The 11,089-nt window shown below is 42.8% G+C and overlaps 1 protein-coding gene and 1 long non-coding RNA gene across 2 annotated transcripts; both read right to left on the bottom strand.

Moving 5' to 3' along the window:
• Nucleotides 1-1,594: 1,594 nt before the first annotated feature.
• Nucleotides 1,595-2,094, bottom strand: LOC106013291. The gene is made up of 2 exons (XR_004859194.1): nucleotides 1,967-2,094; nucleotides 1,595-1,931 (listed from the first exon to the last, which is right to left on the bottom strand). It is a non-coding gene; the product is annotated as an uncharacterized LOC106013291 (long non-coding RNA).
• Nucleotides 2,095-3,511: 1,417 nt separating this feature from the next.
• On the bottom strand, nucleotides 3,512-11,082 carry LOC101852512 (AP-4 complex subunit epsilon-1). The gene is made up of 2 exons (XM_005109354.3): nucleotides 10,547-11,082; nucleotides 3,512-9,297 (listed from the first exon to the last, which is right to left on the bottom strand). Exon 2 carries the CDS (start codon nucleotides 9,128-9,130, stop codon nucleotides 6,296-6,298), a length of 2,835 nt encoding a protein of 944 aa, XP_005109411.1. The 5' UTR covers nucleotides 9,131-9,297; nucleotides 10,547-11,082; the 3' UTR covers nucleotides 3,512-6,295.
• Between the last annotated feature and the right edge of the window lie 7 nt (nucleotides 11,083-11,089).

Here is an 11,089-nt window from a genome sequence, read left to right as displayed (position 1 = left end):
CCCCAGGTTTTGAAGAACATATTGGACCTTTGATGAAGTGTGTTGTTGATTGTGGTTCAAAGACCGACTGAGTTTGATTTGTGAGCAGCACATTTTCACTGGTATGTTTGGGTGAGATGACTCATTTCCTGTATGCCAGAACCCTTGTCCTTAACTTATTGTGCAACATTTTCGTGGGCTTTTTCGGTACTGCATGTTGCGCTTATGTCGATGGGGGCGTAAAATCACACACATTTAATGAGAACTTTAAAAAAACGTGTTGCGCTTTGAATCTAATTTACATGGTATCCACATGACATTTCCATTAGTCAGGTTTTCTCTGTGTCTGTCATGACAAGAGGTTGCTACTGCCTCACATGATCAAGTTGCTTCCATGTGTGAAAAGTTCCAGATCGAGTCCTGAAATGTGACTACTACAAGCCTGCTTTCTGCGCCCTGTGGCTGACTCACTGTCTGTCAGAAAGTAAGTTTGAGGTTGAGTAGAGGGAAGCGTATCGATACAATAGCGGCCATTTAATCGTTTATTTATAGTGCACGGAAGAAGCAAGACAGACAGAAACAATAGAGGGAAAGAAAAGAAGTAGGCCCTAACCGTGGCGTCCTCCAGTCACTTAGGTAGGCCTACTTCAGAGATTGAAGCTGGGATCAAATCTTCTCACTGCCCCAGAGCAACAAGCCACCCTGTGAGTCTGGATAGACACGGTTTCTTTAGTTTAGTTTTTGTCAGAGTTTTACGGCACTTTATAACACAAATAGGTCTTACGATATATTATAATTGCCAAAGATTTGAGGTGCTTCTAGAGAGTGACATACAAAGAAAAGGAAGAGAAATAAGGAAGATAGATGTTTGACAGGAAAGAAAGGGCAAGCAATACCAGTGCACGTGCCAACCACCCACAACAGTAGAAAGTAGTAAGGAGTTGCCTTTACCTTCTTTTCTTTTCTTTTCAGTACCAAGCACAAAAACATGAACTCTATTTGACACAAACAAAATCTCTGGTCCTGTGAGGTTTGTGTTATCAGGTTTTTGTTGTATCATGTCTATGTCTTAATAAACAGCTTAAATCACATCATGTCTAGTAGCCTACTACATGTAGTACACTAGTTCTGTGCTGAAGAGGGACAAGATGGCTTCCAAGGTTGTGAGATCATATTTTTGGTAGCAAAGTTTTTGTTGTATATAGTGATAATATTTCATATTATGTTTCAGTCTTCTTAATCTTGGCATGGTTGCTTTGCTTTGTCCATTTGCTTAATATTGATGGTTCTTTTCTTATTGAGATGTTGACCTTTAAACAACTGAAATACACATTGTCTTCTGTAATGTTACATTTAGATCTCCTCAGTCAAGCACAGTCCTCAGTCAAGCACAGTCCTCAGTCAAGCACAGTCCTCAGATACAGCTTCAAAAACCAGCATCTGTGATGTAAGGATTGAGGGTTAGGGTCTTTTCTGTTGCATGTTTAACATGAGTTCATATGATGGAATTTCTCCATCTATCTGCTGGGCATGGTTGGAGAAGCCAGCTTGCTAAATTGTGTTGATGAAAAACATTACAATTGTAAACAACTACAAAGAAAGAAAAAACAATTCATGAATTTATAGCAAATGTTTAATAATATGATTTCAGTTTTTCACACACCAAAATAATTACGTGTACGTAATCTAAAGGCAGGGGAAAAAGAAGTAAGGTTATATCCTGTCACTGTTTTTCTTTTGACCTGCAGGTTAACACTGTCACTGTCTTTCTTTTGACCTGCAGGCAAACACTGTCACTGTCTTTCTTTTGACCTGCAGGCAAACACTGTCACTGTCTTTCTTTTGACCTGCAGGCAAACACTGTCACTGTCTTTCTTTTGACCTGCAGGCAAACACTGTCACTGTCTTTCTTTTGACCTGCAGGCAAACACTGTCACTGTCTTTCTTTTGACCTGCAGGCAAACACTGTCACTGTCTTTCTTTTGACCTGCAGGCTAACAACTAACATGCGACAATAAACTTTTACCGTTGACTTCCAAAGTAAAGATATGAAGACTTCTCACAGTATGGTACCGTAAAGGGAGTAGACAGGTCTATGTCTCTAGGGGGGGGGGGGGGGTTAAGAAACCATACACATTACTAATCTCACCATACACACAACTTGAAAGCATTTACATTGGTGGGAGGGGGGGGGGGTATGTATGTGAATGCTGCTATGAATAACCTATAGCCAGTCTTGCCGTAACACTGACACTGACAGTTCCATCTGACACCTGGCCGACAATAAGAGTAAGAGGCAGTAAGTAATGTGAGAAAAAAAAGTACATTGCCACAGCAGTCATCCATGGCACAATACACTGTCTCGGTCATAACACAATTGCTTAAGTCATTCCTTGTTGTTTTGCGAAAACATTTTTTAAAAAAGCAGTGTTTAAAGTTTGAGTAAAGAGAAGCTCATAGACACAATAACAGTCATTTAGTGCAGGAAGAAGCAAAGTATATATATATATATATATATATAGAAAAAAAGGGAAAAAAAAGAAGTAGGCCCTATCAGTCCAGTGGCATCCTCCAACCACCCATCTAAAAGTTTACGAAAGTAAACCTTATGAAACGAGTTGAGCAAATGTGACAACTGTCTCAATATTTCAGTTTTTAGCACATAAAACATAACCACGCTATACTGAGAATACTCAACAAGAAACAGGTATTTTTTCATTACCGTATATATATAATAAAATTAAAAGTTGGCCACAAAATGACTTAAACAATTGTGATGTTATAATGGTATGACGTAGGTAATGTCACAGCACTTGGTTGTAGTTCATGTATGTAGCTCACTAAATGTAACACGACAGTGTGGCAGTGACGGTACCAGAGTGAGGGATGTTTACCCAGTTGAGAGGACTCATCATGACTTTGGGAGTACAGTGGAACTCGGATTCAACGAGGTCGCCGGGTCTGACCTAAAATCTCGTTGAATCCAAGTGTTCGTTATATTATAGCAAACAAGAGGTTTTGTGTAGATAATTACAGGCACTGAGCAAGTAATGTATAAAGAGAAGTAACAAGTAGTACCTGAAATGCCTGCATATTATGAGCAGCGCAAAAAAAGACCGATTCGTTCAAATGCACGCCTGTGTCATCTCGATTGTTGGCCAAAAAGCCCCGTTGAATCCGAGCTCACACATTTAAGTGCTTGTTGAATCCGGGTTATTTTTATGGATTTTAAAGAAGAAAAAAAATGGGGAATCCATCTCCTCTCGTTGAATCCAAGCTCGTTGAAACCGAGTTCCACTGTATTATAATTATAGAGAGAAGACCTGATTTTCGCCTACCAGATATGGAAAAAGATATTTAGGGGGGGTGGGGGGGTCAAACATGTAGTGTTGTCTGTAACCTTTGATTGTTTCTGTATCTTTTCTTTTCTCTTTTTCAAGCTCCTTTTATCGGTAATGGTTCTGTCTCTGAAGGTGAGGGTAGCAGCCATATATATTTAAAAATATAGGCCTAAATATTTTTTTTTTCTTCAAATAAAATACTGTTTCCATTTCCATTACTCCATCATGTTTCTGTTTTCTTTGTCATGTTTTATGCTCATAAACAATAAAATCAACCATAAAAATATAAATATGATGTGTGTTTGTTTTTTAAGGTTTTTTTTTTTGCAATTCATTTTTTCCCCTGAACACTTAGCAGTGAACAGGAGGACACATTTTGTGCAAAAATGGCTGTCAGTGTCAGTAACAGTTACCAACAGTGGGAAGTTTCTTATAAATCTAATTTTGGTTTCAGTCCGTCAGTCTGTTTGTTTGTTTGTGTAGAGAGAAGCACATCAACAATAACGGTCTGTTGCACAAGGAAAAAGTGGGACAGACAGGCAGACGGAAACAACAGAGGGAAAGAACAAAACTAGGACTAGGAGGAGGACCTTCCAGTGGCACCCTCCAGCCACCCGTGGACATGGCAGGAAAACCCAATACTGTACTTTTGTTAAGTACCTATAGAAAACAAACAAACAAACAGCTAGATCTATTTGAGGGAATTTTTTCACTTCACATTCAGATTCAGAGGCTACACCAAAAACGTCACACATTTATCACAAATTACACAAGAGAAAACATTTCAACTTCTGAATGGCAAATTAGAAATAATGCTTTAACATTTTAAATATAAATGAAAATTCACAACGGCATACTTAAAGCTCAGCTTACCATACCTTTCATTAAGTAAAACATTAAAATCCATCATAACACCATAACACAGGCAGAATTGTTAGAATTTCCATAAAACACACATGACTGAATGCAAGAACTGGGCCTGTGCTTGTGGTCGTAGGCCTTTCCCTATGATCCAGACTTCTCACGTCAGGAACAGATGTTAGCCTCAACAAAGTGCAGGAGTTTTATCCGTTTCAGTTTTGAGTTAAATTATGTATAGAAGCAAATCAATACAATCAAAGCCATAGGATGTTGTTGTTTTCAAATCCCTTTAGCTGCGAGCATTTCGCTCTTGGCAGCGCAATGCCTCTCTCAAGTAGCCATAGGATAGACCAGAAGTAAGAGCTACTACTGCTAGTGGCGCCCTCTCTCTCTAACTATAACCTTCCACGAAGGCAGGGTGGGCATGGACTTGTCTCTTTATATTTGAGAGAGAAAAACTGGGACACCGGGACATCCTACAGCATTTTGCCAGCACTTCAGACCATTGGCAAAATACGTGGGGGCTCAGTTGGTTGTCTATCATGCTGGACTACAGAGTATATATGGCCCTGGTTTGAATCCCAGTCAGGGCTTCTTGAACTAGGACAAGAAAAGCAGGGCTTTTTGATTGAAGACCTTGCCGTCAATAAGGCAGTTTTCTGGCTCCCGCAGGCAGGGGCTTGCAACACCTACTTGAACTTGGGCTGTTCTGTGGAGTTTTCAAAGCTCTAGCTAGTCCCATTTCTCTTGGTCCTAGTAGAGACGGAGGTAAAATTCATAGGTTCCGCCTCTCAAATAACCAATGTTAATAGGGGTGTTGTTAACCCCCTACATTTACACTTGCCTACAATGCACAGAAATGAAAGCATTCATATATATATAAGTTGCACTGGTTCTTCAATGTTCCAACAATACCGGTACAGCTAATTTTTTCCCAAAGGCCACAGCTTTGTTTTGGCTGGAGGCTCGATCTGCCATTTATCTTCTCTGTGACAACGATGAATGACAAGGCAATAGAGCGTACAGACATCGCACTCTGAAAAACGTTGATTATTTGCGCACAGTAATACACTATACATAGGGACCACATTACATGAACTTCAAGCTGAAATATCACATTAACTTCCAAACATTGAATTGAATATATGTATCTAGCACTCTAACAAAATTGCAAATCCCGGGTTATATTATAAATATCTATGAAATACAAAAATGTACATTTGTTCAGCAAGGTTCAAAGTCCAGCTATTCATGGAGTAAAGAGCTGAACAGAAAGAGAACAAAATGTGGGACCAGACACGGACACCAAAGTCATGAAAGGAAGCCATTGCTTCTCAGTTCCTGTTGCCAGTCAGGACTAAGGTAACATTGCACATGTTTTATGCTCATATTGGCCATTAGCGCAATTTAGATTCTTTAGAGGCGAGGATATTAAGTTCATGAGCCTGCACATTAGCAAAAAGTCGAGAAAAACAACAGCAGAAGAAACAACCGTTGCAGCATTTTCAATGTGATTTTGACCATTTATCACAAAGCAAATAAACCAACACCTCATTCTAATTCTACTGCCTTCAATCAAAACCACCACATCTAAAAATTTTCACCAATGTCTCATTCTACTTTCACCCTCTTTCAAACAGCAGTAAAAGCAAGGAACGACACTCGTGTCTTTGTGCTCATCAACAGTCACAGCCAGCCTGTTCCAGAGTAGTAACGCAGAGCCATCAACCCCATTGCCAATCCCCGACCCCAAAAACCTTGGCTCTGCATACTTACATTACATTATATTAACTAGGTCAGTTTCAGTCTCATAAGTTTTACAACACAAGCAACTGTATATTGTCAGATGAGTGCGTAGGACACAAGTTGGTTGTTTTCACGTTGATTCACAGTACAGCTTGGTTTTACTCTATGCTAGTAAGAATGGTTACAACTGAAAGAGCTGTGGAGCTGGCCTACCATAGAAAACTGCATCTCCCCTCGACGCTTAACAGCAACAGAGGATGAAAAAGTAAAGTAAAGTAAAGTAAGAATGGTTATAGTTGTAGTATCTAAAAATATAACTAGGTCAAGTCAGTTCCGAGTGGGAGGGTCAAAGTTGACCATGTCCCCACCTAGGAGGCCTCGGGTTCGCTGTCAGTCAGATCATCGACAGTGGAGGCAGAGTTGATGGTGGCCGCCACACTGTCGGCGTAGATGCTCTCGTCACCGTGAGCTGCTATATGATGGCTCCCTTCCTCCATATCGTAAAGGTTGTTGTTGAGGCCCGATAGAGAAACGTTTTTGAGGGTGTTTGAATACAGTGAAGATTCTGACCATTTATTGGACACTGGTGGGAACTTTTGTGACCCCATTTGGTTGGTGGAAATAGTTTGTGGTGACATCATGTCAAATTCGTCAGAAGAGATCATGGAGGTGTCATCACAAGATAAAAGTTTACTCTTTTTACTGGGAATACCAAATGGGTGCAGGTCGAATCCTGCGACTCTCATCTTCACGCTGTCACTTTCCTCATCCTCATCATCATCCCAAATATTTTTTCCTCGTCTCGAATTTGCCCATCCATCAGAATGGGTCCTCTTGGTTACTGAGACCGGGTCCAATGAAAGACCAGCGAAAAGGTCAAGGGTTAAATCTGACTTTGTCCTCTGGGCCCCTTTGTTGCTCGCATCCTCCATGTCAGCTTCTACTTCCTCATGGTCCTCAAAGTCATCATCATCATCATCGGCATCTTCCCGCCACTTTCCCCTCACCGGGGGATAAGCAGTGGACTCGTGCCAGCTGTCTAGTAGGGCGGACTCGGTGCTGGTGTAGACGGCCTGCTCGCTAGCCACACTCACGCTGCTTTCCATCTCATTCCCCGCGACGATGACATCACCAGCGAGCAGCGAGTTGGGGCTCGGGTCCACACGAGGTTTGAACACGGACGCTCCGGCAAGAATATCCTGGACCACAAGGCCGTCCAGGAAGCTGAGGGAGAAGTCCATGCTGTCCACGTCCCAGTGTGAGCCCAGCTCAGGAGTGGCTGGTAGGTGTCCCAGTGGTAATGCGATCAGCTCACACAGTTCCAGCAGACGACACCGCGAGGCATTCCCACCGCGAGGCTCCCGGTCGTCATGACGATGTAGCCACGACTTGACGACATCGCTAGACACACAGCCCATGAGAACCAGACGACACAAACCCTCAACACACGCACAGCATACGGCCTCTAGCTCCGAGTCCACCACGCTCTCAGCCGCCTCATCTTGTGGCACAGGACTGGGGATGATGACCAGGGGTTGTGCACACAGTCCAGGATCAGGAAACAAAATCCTGTCTACTGCGTCCAAAAGTCTTTCGCTGGGAAATTCTCCCCCGCACCTCGGCGCAAAAATTCCCAACAAATGCAGGGCTAGAACGACGACCTTCTGGCTAGACTCGCTGTTGTCCAGTACGTCGAACAGAACGGAGAGAAAGGCCTGAGTTCCTTGCCCGTCCAGTGAGTGCGAGCCCAGACAGAACTGCTCAACTCGCGACACCACGGCCTGGATCAAATCTTCGCCCAGGTACACGTTGTCCGGGTGTTGCAGGAGGTAGAAGACCGTCCTCACGTACCAGTCCATGTCTGCCGAGAACCTCTCCGTAAGGTCCGCGATCATCTTGAACATGTCGCTGATAAACACTTTGTCCTCCGTCTCGTCGATTTGCTGGAACAGTTTGGAACAAATAGCCTTGACATTGGCCCTGTTGGCCATGGCATGTAAAATCTGTGCTGTCCTCTGCTGCACAGCGGGATCAGGGTCCTGTAGACTTGCCACAACGGCCGCCTGGTGCTGAGTAGCCAGGGACGGTTTGACACGTACAAGAGCGGCCAGCAGACCCAGGCCTTGGTATCTCATGTCGGGCCCGGCTTGTGGTTCCAGTAACTTCCCCACACAGCGGGAACACAGAGGCATCAAACTGTCGGCCCCCGTCAGACGTGTAGCGGTCACCACACTCTCCACCAGAACGGCGAGAGACGCGGGTTCTGACACCTTTGTCTTCTCCATCAACCCCTCAAGGTGAGGGATGACTGCCGTGCTGACCTGAGCGTCGCAGCTACCCAGAAGGCTGAGGACTTTGAGCAGGCTGACCTGCAGCCACGGCAGAGGCACCATGTGGTGGTAGTAGCTGGCGCCGAACCCACGGCTGTTCACCTGGTGCAGGATGTGCAGGAAGCTGCGGCCCAGACCCACCAACTTGGACGGGTTTTTCTCACACATCAGTAGGTAAGTGTTGACTACGGCGCTGAGGACGCCCGGGTCCCTCGAGGACAACAGACTGTTGAGCTGACCGAGGGAGGACTGTACGACATCGGGCGACCGCTGGTAGAATGCCCGCAGGCAGTGGACGGCCTTCTCTCGCACAAGGTCATGGGGGTGACTCAGTTTCTTCGTGACCGCGGGTAACAGAGTGGGGACGTTTTCTACGTCCACTAAATGAGCCGCCATGACCAGTGCGACCATATTGTCGGCCATGTTGGAGCTCTTCAAGTCTCGGAGAAGGGTGGCCATCATCAGCATTGCCATGTGGTGGCTCGGATTCAACAGCAGACTGGAGACCAGATAACCCAGCTGTTTGTCATAACCTTGACCTTGTTGTGCCAAGTTGATGGCAGAGATGGTCACGAAGCTAACATCATAGCCAAGTAAATGGCAAAATATCGCTTTGGAGAATACAGACCGCATGAATGCTGGTGACGCCGAATATTCCGATTGCTTGAGTTTTTGTTGAACAGTCGCCATTTCAGAAGCAATGATGTTACTTTCCTGTGTCTTTGACCTGGCTCTGTGCACATGTTTCATAAAGTTCTGGACGTCCAGGGAGAGTGGGGACGGACCGGAGGACTTGGACGATTTTCCCCCCGACAACCCTTGAGAGAGCAGTTTGGGGAGAGAGGCCAGGGTCCTTTCCATTATCTGGCTCATGACTGACTCTCTCTCTCTCTCTTTCTCTGTCTGTCTGTCTGTCTCTCCCCAAGCTCACTCAGAGCTCACAGCTGACCATTCTAGATGTCCCGTCTCGTGAAAGTTGAAGACAGCCATGTGACCCTCTGTACAAACATGTCTTCTCAGGGAAAGGTGTTTGTGCAAAACTGTAGAAATTAAGAAAGAACTCATATTATAACCATCATGAATAAAAGTTTTTAGCCTACTTGAACAGCAATGCATTTGTAATAATCACGAGAAAACTATAAAATTGTGGGGACTCCCAACACTTGGTACCATTGATTTTTTGGTCGAACCTTTCCCCCTTTTTTCCACATGGCAAGATCAAAACGGTGCCATTACAACGAAATCAAGTTTGCATGTGATTTTCATTGTATCAGATTATTACAGTTTTAGTTTTAGGAAGAAATTTTAGACATCATGAAGGCAGTGAGTTAAGACTTAGATGCTTCTAAACTGTTTAATCCACTTGAGCTTGAGCTATCTTTAGCCCAACAATCATTAGAGACAGACAGTTTGCGGTGAATAGTTAACTACAAAAAGACTATGCAAGCTACTAAAAAATTGCAACAACAAAAGAAAATTAGAAATACTCTCAGAGAAAAAGAAAATTGCGTCTAAATTGACAAAATATTTTCATTTCATTTATATTTCGAAATGGAAATGTATAGGTCTTGCAAAAGTTTCTTGACTACCACATTACTTGACTTTAAGAACCAGAATTACTCATTGAATACTGTCAAGTCTGAAAAAATAGCATCAAGAGTTTCTTTTATAATTATGTATGCAATCGAACATTTTCAGAGTAACACAGTAACAACAGATAAGCAGTTAATAATCTCTGATGTAATTCAGTTTGGTGTGGAAACACTGGAAGTATCTTGCAGATAGCGTGACAGTGTATCCCGTTTCTTCACAATTGTCTCAAAATTCTCTGCATGCACAAATGAAAACAAATTATTAATGTGCACTGATAACAACAGTGGGGGACTTTAGGCCGACCCCCCTGGCAACAATAACAATTTTTAAAAACTTACACACATATGTCTAGGCTAGATCTAGATCTAAATCCAAAACAATAATAAATTATGAGAACAGAGAAAAGAAAAGTGGACCAGCAGGAACATTAATAGACTAGATATCTAGTATAGATATCTAGTTAGTGTAGAGTATAGGCGCATTGCACAGCGAGGCTCAACATTTAAGTAGATCTAGATCTACATCTAGTTCCGGTTTCGTTCTGTGTTGGATCTAGAATCTAGAGATCTAAAATCTAGATCTAGATCTAGATCTATATATCTAGACTAGAATCATGCGTAATGAATCTTAAATGATTGATGTTCGTGATAATTCATCACCTTCCCAGCTGACAACAGACAACAGCAATCCACTCACCGTGTTGAAGCATTATAAGATTATTTCAGGTCTTTCTGAGTGTTTGTACTACACAAGTCTCCTTACTAGTCCTCTACTGAGTTCCACTCGGGGCCTGACAGGCCAACTAAGTGTAAAATGAAATATTATATACACAACTATCAATGAGATGATGAGACAGTCCAACAATTTCATTCCACTATTGAGGCAAAGACTATTATGATGAACTTTGAGTTACTTCCCTTCTTCTGTTTCCACTTCGTCTTTCTTGATTTTCGCAGTATTTATTATCAATACATTTATATTATAACTTATTACAATGATGAATAATTCTCTCTCTCTCTCTCTCTCTCTCTCTCTCTCTCTCTCTCTCTCTCTCTCTCTCTCTCTCTTTCTCTGACAATTTCCTGTTTCCCCAAGTCCCATGCCTAGCTACAAAATTAGCTTTCGTGAACCGCATGGTATAATCTTCTTTCTTACCATGTTCACGAGCGCGTTCAATACAATTCAGTCGATAAATCAATACTGCATAGAGAGCCATTCAAGTGTACACATATAGTCTGT

Source organism: Aplysia californica, unplaced genomic scaffold (assembly GCF_000002075.1).
Source record: "Aplysia californica isolate F4 #8 unplaced genomic scaffold, AplCal3.0 scaffold00770, whole genome shotgun sequence".
Classification (NCBI taxonomy): Eukaryota; Metazoa; Mollusca; class Gastropoda; order Aplysiida; family Aplysiidae; genus Aplysia; species Aplysia californica.
This window is presented reverse-complemented; position numbering and strand designations above follow the sequence as displayed.

What these genes read in the sequence shown, in the direction of transcription:
- LOC101852512 (XM_005109354.3), bottom strand. Translation starts at nt 9,130, where the DNA reads ATGAGCCAGATAATGGAAAGGACCCTGGCCTCTCTCCCCAAACTGCTC.